The sequence below is a fragment of the Abrus precatorius genome, unplaced genomic scaffold, assembly GCF_003935025.1.
Source record: "Abrus precatorius isolate BTA unplaced genomic scaffold, Abrus_2018 Scaffold3, whole genome shotgun sequence".
Classification (NCBI taxonomy): Eukaryota; Viridiplantae; Streptophyta; class Magnoliopsida; order Fabales; family Fabaceae; genus Abrus; species Abrus precatorius.
In genome coordinates this window covers 28208730-28220010 of record NW_020874373.1, presented here as the reverse complement: position 1 = coordinate 28220010, position 11281 = coordinate 28208730, and the positions used below count along the sequence as shown (strand labels likewise).

Here is an 11281-nt window from a genome sequence, read left to right as displayed (position 1 = left end):
ACCCTTATGTATATTTCATGTAAAAAAGATGATAGGTGGAAAAAGAATGATGATAAATGAAAAATATAATATAATTATTGTGGTTAGTTAAAGTAATTATGATATAAAATAATCAAATTAATCTTTCTTTTTTAATTAAAACATTAGTAAATATAAAAATATATATGAAATTGAGAGTATAATATGACTGAATTACATAACAAAGTCTTCTTTCTTTTTATCTTTTATATATTTTAACTAAATTTTTGGCAAATTTATAAGTATCCCTTTCAAACGTAATTTTGGACCTTTAATGTTTAGACATCTTATATTTTAATTTGGAAGTTGAACTTTACTTTCAACCCCAAAATAAATTAAGTTCTAAAAATTTAAAAAACTACATATCATATTGTAAACACTAAAGTAAGAATAAAAAAACACAAATATTACTACGTGTTAAACTTTGAAGTTTCTTCTTTAAGTTAATTTTAGCAATAAAAATGTTATATAATTATACTATGATAGCTAGATAAGTTATATAGTTTATTTGTTAGACAATAAATGTTATATTAAGAGTAAATAGATACTTTATAGGTTTTCTAGTTTTGTTTCTAATTTAATTAACACTTCATGTTAATTCTTTATTTTTATAATTATCTTTTATATTAGTCCTTGTCAATTACTACTAATATCCATCAAGAAAAGATTCTACCTGACATGTAAACACCAAGTTGCACATTATCTAGAAAAGAATATTGAATATAATGTCATTTTACTTTATAAAACAAACATTAATTTCATTTCTTTTTCATGAACCCTAATCCTTACTCTTCTCCTTTCTATCCGTGAATACCGTTTTTTTTTTCTTTTCAGTTTCTCTCAAAATTTTATAAAATAGAATAAAATGTTGTTTTTACAAATATATATATATATATATATATATATATATAACTTGGGAAATAGTTTTGGGCCCATAAACAAAAATATTTTGTAGTGTACGAGTTTATTTTCAGCACCCACAATAAACTTTAACCTTAAAAAAGGAAAAATACAGAAATTTTATTCTCATATGAAGATTTTAAAGGGAGAGATTTGAGAGAAGGGCGGCAAAGTTAAAAAAAAAAAAGATTTTTAAGATATTTGAGAAAAGGAACAAAAAGAGCAAAATTTTAAAGGGAGAAATCTGAAGAAAAAAAATCTCGAGGAGAAATAAAATTTTTTAAAGATAAAAAACAAAGCAAAGGAAAAAAGAAATTAGAATAAAAAAAGAACAAAGATAGGAAGAAGAGATAAAAAAAAAAAACAAAAACTCATTACCTATTTTAGATATGTATTTATTTATTTGCCTTATTACTTTGTCCATCATCAAATGACTCTAAAAAAGCAATGTATGATAAAAGTAAAATGTTTTAAGAAGAGTTAAGTGAATGAGAAATGAAAGCGAAGATAAAATAATGCTGATCTTTTATCAACTTTTAACCTCTTTTTTTTTCTTCTATTTTTTTAGATTTTTTAATTTGAAATGTTTTGTTTCTTTCTATTTGGTTACACTACCTTTATAATATGTCTTTCATCAACTTTTACAATTTTTTTCCTTTTTCTTTTAGATTTTTTATTTTAAATATTTTTATTTCTTCTTACTCTTTGGTTCAAATGTTTGGTTTCATGCTTTAGTCCCCTTTTTTTTTCAGTCTATTCTTTTTTATCTCAGATTGTATTTTAATTATATAGTTTATCTTAAATAATATATTTTACTCATTAATTTTATTTTATTTTATTATTATTCTTTTAAAATTAATTCTCCTAATTTTATTTTATTTTAACATTAACAATAAATTCTCTCTAACTTTTTATATTATCTCATTGTTTATGTCTTAATTAATATGTTGGTCATTTACTATTTAGAATTGTTATCTCTTTATTTTTTGTATATTTGTAGAATGTAGATGGTGATTTAATTTTATATTTATGATTTATCTTTTCTTATATTATGATTTTTTTATATATAATCAATAAATGAATAATAATATAATTATATCAATTTATAATATTAATGTATAACTTCTTTATTGTCATGTATTATAAATTGACAAAACCTAAGTATACCTATGTTACATTGGCTTTACACAATATAAATTTATCAAATGTTGAATTTAATTAATTAAATAATTATTTTAATAATTAATCAAGATGTATTCTTCTTCTAATTATTAACTTATTAATTGATCAATTTATATTATTTTATTAATATAATAATTTATGATGTTAATGTGTAGCAACTTTACCTCTATGCAATATAAATTATCAAAACTGTACTAACATTACCTTAAGTTTTATACATATTAATATATTAAAACAATTTTATTCGATTTCTAAAATTAATCAATTATGTTTTTATTCAATTAAAATTTATCATCTAGAACCTAATGCAACAATTTATACTATTATTGTGTAGTGTCTTTACCTTTATATGCTTTAAATCGCTAAGGTTCTTGTATACCAACGTTACCTTGATCCTTATACAATATAAATTTATCAAATGAATTTTTAATCTTTTATTAAATAAATATTTAATTTAATCAATTTAATTTTATTCATTTCATTAAATGAAATTAATTCTATATTTTAATTTTTCTTAAGTCATATTTCTAATTTTGATAAATTAAATAATTAATCTTTTTTTTTAACAATATCGATGTATAATTTACATTACCTTCAATTGTCCAATAAATTATAAAAGATTTATTTATAACTTACACTATCTTAAATTCTCTTTTAACATAAATCATAATTAAATATAAATTCAAATATTTCATTTACAAATTTTTTTTTAATGATTTGCAATGCAGTTGTGTTATCTTCCTTCACCTTCCGTATTGTATAATATATGTATAACCGCGTTATCTTGTATCCTAAACATTATAATTTTATAAAAAATAATTTTAATTTTAAAATAAATTTTCTTTTACTAAACTTAATTTTAATCAGTCAACTTCGTAATTTTTAGATAGAACTACGAGACTTTGAGTTTGTCATTATACTTAGAGATACGTAGAAGTGAGAATCAAACCTGTCAAGTCAAAATTATTTTTAAATAATATTTTCTCTTTTAAGATATCAATTAACATTTTAATAAATAATTTATATATTTTTTTAAAAATAAACATAATCACACTTTTGTTTAGGGGTTAAATAAATATTTTTAAAATTAAAATAAATTTATACAATTAATTTAAGGTAATCGTTTTTAAACTGATGTTATAGGATGCTAATATCTTTGACGTAAATGACTCTCAAGCTCATTTTTTGTTTTAAAAATATTTTTTTAAATTTTTTCTAATGTTTTCTTAAAATAAACTTTGGTGGTGACTCATCTAATTTTTAGAAAATATTTTTTATTCTTTAAAGATATTTTTCTTAACACATTTTTACTGTATTATTGCTACCGTCCGGTTGTGATACTATCTTATTTGCTTCAACCTCCATAAATGTTTATTTCCGATAATTGAAATCAAATAGCTAGCAATGAAAATAAATCATAAATAATGTCATCGTAGTATTGAAAAAGCTTTAATAGAAGTTCATTTTCTAAATATGGCAATACATATTTTAAGGGAGACAAGATTATAATTTATTTTTGTGGTTTGAGAATTGTAGTAGAAATATAAAAAGCAATCACAAATCTTAATAAATTATTTCACGAGTGTCTTAACTATATGATAAATGCCTTTACTTTAATTTTTTCTATTTTATAATGGTACTTAATAGATTTTTTTTTTTTTTTTTGTGTGTATGCAAAGCTTCCTGAGAAAGGTTAAATTTATATGGTAGCATAGAAATTTTTAATATTAGATTTAGATGTGTGTTGTTCCTCTTATCTTTAGTTTTTTTTTTTTTTAATTTAAGTCAGCTAAACCTATTGTGATTAAACCTATTACAACTTGTGCATACGAACTTACTCAACTTTCACTTTTGTTTTTTGGTCTTTTAGATATGTTTCTTATTGACAAAGGATTTGTTACAATTTGATTTTCCAATGTTTTTCCCTTTCTATATTACAAAGTGTTGATATATTGCTTTATAAACATTCATAAAAAACTAATAATGACAATAATTCTTTAGTTTCTAACTTTTGTATGTTATTGTTGCCATAACATGGATGCATGTCATATTTACCACAAGCAAAAATACAAATAGTTATTTAATTAAAGAATAAAGAATATAATAAGCATTTAAAGGATATACCAAAGAGTTGTCAAAGTTTATACAAGCAAGTTTAGTTGCCTAGATTTACAATCACTTTTATTAGGTTGTAGTGAACTTTAAATCATCGCACATTATCATTACATGATTAAAAATTTAAAAATAACAATAATTTTATATGAAAAGTAATGTAATAGAAAGTAGTATAGTCAAACACTTCATAATTAGTGTTGCATATATTGCCTACTTTTAATCATTTATTAAATTTTGAGCCTTTATCCATGCATGATTAGGCAATTATCTAAATAAGTCCAAACTTTTTTATTGATTATTTTTAGATATGTCATATTGAAATTAAATTAAGAAATTATTGTGGCCCTTACTAACTTCCATAACAAATTCTTTAATTATAAATCTTTTCATTATTTATTAAAATTTTGTCATGGACATCGTACAAAAAACTTATTATGAGTACTTGACATCACTTATTAAAAAATAAGTATTAGTCCTTACACAATAAAGATAGTTGCTATCACTAAATGCAATTCACACAAAATCATTTCATGTTGCTTTAGTTCTTGACATAATTAAAAATACTTTAATTTCTTACATAATTTAGCATACATTTCTTTTACATATTTGAAATAAAATTCTAGAAATAATATTTTAAAGTCATTAAGTCCTTATGAACAAGTGGGCATGACCAAATTGTGCATTTTCATTGAACTTTAATTACAATTCTTTAATTGATGCTATCCTTTTCATTATAACAATATGAGATCTTCAATTCCTCATATATCCATAATTGATCACCATTTGTTTGAGAAGCTTTAGTCATATTGATCTCTTTATGACTTATATCTCATTAAAAAAATTACTATTTATATTAATGTTTTCATTTCTCAATTGAACTTTCTTTTTTCTTTGTTAATTTACTAGTACCATCTTCAAATTTAATTAACTCCTCTCTTAGAAGATTATTATATGTCCCTTCACTATCAAGAACAGTTCCCACAATCTTCTCTTTTTCCTTTTCTTTTCCATTTCATACTACTTTCTTTTTATCTTGACCTTGTGATTTTGATTTTGTCGTTGCCTTTTTTTTTTTTTAAACTTTTATTATCCCTTTTCTTGTATCAACAAAATCATTAGTTTTTATTATTTTCTTTGCATGCCCTTGTATTTTTTGTTACACAAACATGCCCTACACTTCTTGTCTTCTTTCCTATACCTAGATTGTTTTCTATATTTAATATTTTTCTTTGTATTCTTTTTATTAATCACTTTCTTTTCCTCATCACCTACTACTTCCAATCTTTCTACAAAAGCTTCAATTACCTTAGCATAGGTTGCCTTTTCTAGTTCACAAATAGTATACTCATAATATACCTGAATTTGACTATTACTTTTTGCAGAAACATTCACCATTTTAATAAGATATTTTATCTACTTTGAAATTATTTAACCCATTCTATAATCAAACTCAAGGTCCAACTGATAAACAATTGTTAGAGATTGATAACCAAACTCTTTATAATAATTTAATATGCTAAAAGTATCTAACATATCATGACCACACTTGAGTCATGCATCTACATTATCTTTTCATGGGTAGTTTTACCATTATTTTCTTTAATAAAGTTACCTCCATGGTGTATGTAAATGGTTACCATCTATAATAGGATGAATTTCAAACTCTCAACAAAAGACTAACTACATTGTATGCAAGGAAAGTGAGAAAAAATTTACAAACACCAACTAACCAACATAAAAATAAGCCAACATACATATTAAATTAAATAAGAACCACATGTAACATTTATTTGAAATCTAACATTAGAACTAGACAAATATTTTAGAGAAAAGAGAACAGTTAGGGTTTAATTCCTTTGTCCATAAAAAGCAAAAATTGTCCTTTCCTTGTCAACTTTAATTACTGCAATAATTAAAACAAGGTTAATCACATGACATTCATAATTAAATGGTAAAATTTCCCTTTTTATACATTAAAGTCTTGCTTAACGACAAATTTTCTCTTATTTATGTAGCAATAATTTGTTAGACAATGTGTTAATGCATATTTAACATGACAAATAGGCATTTCCATTACTTAGATACTAATGGTGATTGACTTTGTGAGCACTAATGATGAATAGAGATAAGTTGAAGGACATTTACAAGTTTTCATGAGTAAAGAACTAAGTGCTTTCTCAACTTTTGTGACTATGTGTTGTTATTCTGAAAGATAAATTATAATTAAAAATAGTCTCTAAAGGGGATTGATATTTGGTTATTGGGTCATCAACTTGTGCTTTGTGAGGTCCTTGTTAGCATGAAGGCTAATGATGTGTATCTCTAAGTACTAGAAAGAAGGATGATTTGTGTGAAGGTTATGTTGTTCACGCACTAGAAATCAGAGTCTTTCACAAATTTTATGGAAGGAAAATGAGTTAATTTGTATAAAATATTAAAGCTAGTTTAATATATTAAAAAAAATGGTGCATTTAATTAAAAGAAATGTTATTAAAAGTAATATCCTTTTTTTTTAAACAACTTAAAAGATAACATAATTTATTTATTTATTAAACATAATTTCGGCTCAAACTTTAATTTTTATTTATGACTTAAATAAAATATATATATTTTTGGCCAATTTCAATAAAGTAGTAGCTTAAATTTAACAATTATAAATGAACGAAATATCTTATTTTGATAATTTTAATAATATTTTAAAAATTTAAAAGACATAATAAGATACCTATTGTATTTTATTTTATTTTTTTATATTTGTTGAACTAATATAATATGATAGCTTATTATATTAAGTTATTGTATTCAAATATTTAAAATTATTATCTTGAGACAGGTGAAAAGAAAAGTGTTGAGAACATATTTTCTAATGTATTTTTAAATATATTATTAGTTATTAAAATTTACTAAAAACTATAAAAGTATAAAAAAAAAGTTATTAAATTATTAAGAATTATTAAATTAGAAGTAAAATCTATATAATTTTTATAATATTTAATAAATTTTATAAATAACTATGAGAATGTTATAAAAAATGTATTGATATTATTTTTTAACTGTAGACTAGGAGTAATCATGATAATTTTTCTTTTCTGAATATCTTATACCCTTATTAATATATTCTATAACAATTATATGAAAATTTAATTTTAATAATTTTTTAATAATATTTTTCATTAAAAATATTTACTCATTTTACAAAACATAATTTTAAATTTTTATAATTCATTAGAAAAAAGTAAATTTTAATTTTAAAAAATATAATTTAATATTATTTATTCAGAATATATATATAGGTAAAAAATAAATAAAAAATTTATTAAAAATATATTATTTTTAAAAAGATTTATTTTATCATTTTAATATAATTTATAATAATTTTCTTAATTTTTATTTGTCTCAAATATTAAATAAAATAAAATAATATAATATTACACATTTTATTATTTTAATATATATATGATATGAGAATAATCTATATTACTTGTATGATATTTTATTTTTATCTAAGCTCTTTTATCTTATCGTTTCTGTGATTAAACAGGCTCTAAAATATTTTTTATATAATTAAAAAAAATGATTACAAGAGCAATTTATTCTTTATTAACGTGGGACTGAATCCAAGGTTTGACTCCCAGTGTGAGCCGTTTTGGTGATTACCGCCAAAAAACAGAGATTTCGGCAGAAGTTCAAAAATACTCCCGCGTTCTTTGGCATCCACTTTTTAACGCAGCGCCAATGCGTCCCTCTCATTCTGATGTGAGACTCTAACAGATGGCGGGGAAACAATCCAAAGCCAGAAAACCAGAGGTCTTCGGGAAGGGCAAGGTTAACCCTACACAGATCGCTTTCATCGTCGACAGGTACCTCTGCGACAACAATTTCACCTCCACAAGATCCATTTTCAGAACCGAAGCTTCTTCCCTCCTCGCCAATTCACCCATTCATGAGGTACCCCTACACTCCCTCTTATTTTTCACTGCATATTTATGAATTTGGGTTCGAAAAGTTGGGTTTTTAGGCACCTTTTCCGCTTCTTCTTCCACCCCTTATGTTTTTACCCGTTTTTATGCAGATTTGACCATCTGGGTCCTCGTTTTTCAGCTTAAAGTTGAAGTTTTTAGGCTCTTATTTCCTAATTTTTTTTCCAACCCCCTCCCCCCCTTTCTTTTTTCTCACCATTGTTGCTAAGATTTCACCATTCGGCTCTTCATTTTTATCCCAAAGTTGGGAGTTTTAGAAGTTGATTTCCTATAATTTTGCATCCCTTTTGTTTTCCTTTGTTTAGCTGAAGATTTGTGCACGTGTCTTGGATTTTTTAGGCACCAAAGACTTTGTTGACTTTAGGTGAGATGCTGGATGAGTATATCTGCTTGAAGGAGCAGAAGGTGACGTTAGATCAAGAAAGGATTGTTGTAGAACAAGAGAAAAACCGGGTTCAGATGCTGTTGCAAGGGATGCAGAATGTAATGACTGCTTACAATGCCAGTGGAAACCTTCAAGCACCTGCTGCAAAATCTGCCATTGTAGCTGTTCCTCAACCAACAATTACTAACAAATCTCATCCAGGTATGAATCCTTTTAGCATTATCTATGATGTGTTGTCAAGAATGATTAAAACCTTTTATGATTAAGTTACAATGGAAGCATAATTATCCTTTAAGGCGCACTTGGTTGGCTAGGAAGATAATCAGGTGGATGGAAATTTCGAATAAAAATTAGTTTGCACTTGTCTGCTACAGCAAAAAAAAAAAAAAAAAAAAAAAAAAAGGAAGAAGACGCACTTGATTTTTGCTTATTTGCTGCATTCCAATTTTCCACTTGCTCAACTATGGACACTCCTTAGCCTTTAGGCTGTGGCTGTAACTGACATACTTACCTTGCTTGGTTATGATTTCACTGCTTTGTATTAGGTAATCCTACTCCTGAACAAAACAAATTGAATACACAGTCATTGCCAAAATCTAGCAATTCAAATGCTGAAGGTGGAAACTTCTCAACGCCAATGATGAATCTGTCTGACAGAAAGAGAAAGGAGACCAAAGCTGTGGATGCTCCTTCAGCTAGTAAAAAATCTCGCGGTAGATCATCCAATAGGAAAATTCCCGTCCAAGGTATGGTTTATTTCCTTACTTGTACATCTGGTATAGTATATGGGTATATGCTAATCTCATGAAATCATTGCATGCATTTTATTTTATCTCTATTGTCAGGTCAAAATGCACTGCAACAATCTGATAATGCTGTGAATAATACAATGATGGCTCAGCCTTCTGCAATTCAATCTTCATCGGAGAACTGCATACCCAGGGAGTCACAGGTCCAGGGATCCAATGTTGCTAAATGCTTATTCAACCAGTCTTCACTTTCTGTTCCAAGTAATTCACCAGTTTCAAAGACACCTCCTAGAACAAATTCTTCTCACAGTGATACACATATATCCCCTTCAGAGATTTCTTCAGTTGCAACTTGCCGTGAGGTTACACCCACTGGTTGTACTGTAATTTCAACCAAGAGAGTTATGGTCAGCCCTGCAAAACAGATGGCTTACATAGAGATGAGTCGTTGTATTTCTCCTCTCAAGACAGATTCAGACAAGTTAAGTAAGAGGGATCATGTTAGAAGCAGGTTGAACTTCGATGCCTCTGATGTGCCTGAGAGCTCGCACAATCCATTGCCCAATGAGATATCTACATCTGAGTCTGAAAAGGAACTGGACATATTTGACATTGATTTTCCTAACTTGGATGCTTTAGGAATGGACTTCTCCTTCACTGAAATGTTAAACGATCTAGACCTTTCTTGCGAAGGCATGGATTTTTCTTGCCATCCAACATCAAGTCCTTCTATGGACAATGCTTCAGGGTATTGTTTCTGTCTAATTTGTAAGTCCAACTTTGTTATTTATCCACTCTTTTATCTGAATATTTCCCATTATTTAATAGGTCATCTCATGAATGCGATAGTAATCATTTTATACCCGAATTATCAACTGTGGCTGAAGTTTTATGTGAGAAAGGCATGAAAATACAAGGTAATGAAATTAATTTTGTTTCTTTGTTCGGTAAGCTAACTCATAATTTGCTGAGAAGCTTTCTTTTATGCAGGCCCTGATTGTATGACTACAATGCGATCTGTAACAAAAAGCATAACAGTTTTAAGCCCTGGTAAATTTATTTTTCAGTAGTTTTGTACATTTTACAAAGTTTTTGATTCAGATAAGTAATCTTTATCGATCAGACGATATTAACTTATGCTACAATTTGGCTACAGAGAAAAACCGCAAGCGGTCAGAGGATCAGGAAAATTTTACATAAGGGACAATTTGAAGAATGATTCAGGCTGACTTGTTAACCTGTGCTTACTTGCACTTCATTTAGGATGATAACCCTCTATTCATTTATACCTTACAAGCTTAGCTAGTTTGGTCGAGCTTAAAAAGTGATTGTAGATAGCTTCCTTCCTTGTTTTGATTTATTATAAGTAGTCTTAGTTGGGTTATATTTAGATGGTAATTATGGTTAAGAGCCTAGCTAAGTTATTTAAGCAGTCCTTTTTATCTGGTTCAGTGTTGTGACAGTTTTAACATGTAAAAGGCAAGGGGAAGACTAGACATGTCGGAAGCTAACTTTTCAAGAATCTTAAATTGACTACCATGATTTTGTTTAGAACTGGCAATTTATGTATGTTTGAACAGTTGCTGAAAAACAAGATTGTAATTAGTAACTGATATATTTAATCATTGATTCTGTTTACTGTTTAGTGTAAATTATATACATCATGTTTCCTCACTAATCAGTCGGTACTTGTTATAATTGAGTTATAAATTTCTAGTTCCATTTCAGTGATAACTAATAAGCTCAAATCTAAGTAGAAAGTTTCCCAGGGATCGTTTTACACGTACTCAAAGTCTTCTGAACTACTCATGTAAAGCAGTTAAGTAACAACAGTTTACTGCTCAACACCTGGATGCATATTTTATCTACATTGAGACAGCTATGTGATTTTATATCAGCGTAGTAAGAGGAGAGTTTTGAGATTCACTGACTTAATTGCATCTCTTGCGACA

General features: G+C 26.4%; 1 protein-coding gene across 1 annotated transcript; it reads left to right on the top strand.

Moving 5' to 3' along the window:
• Window positions 1-7986: 7986 nt before the first annotated feature.
• On the top strand, window positions 7987-10529 carry LOC113862420. The gene is made up of 7 exons (XM_027495506.1): window positions 7987-8163; window positions 8535-8781; window positions 9126-9326; window positions 9426-10077; window positions 10158-10246; window positions 10320-10379; window positions 10486-10529. Exons 1-7 carry the CDS (start codon window positions 7987-7989, stop codon window positions 10527-10529), a joined length of 1470 nt encoding a protein of 489 aa, XP_027351307.1.
• The last annotated feature ends 752 nt before the right edge of the window (window positions 10530-11281 follow it).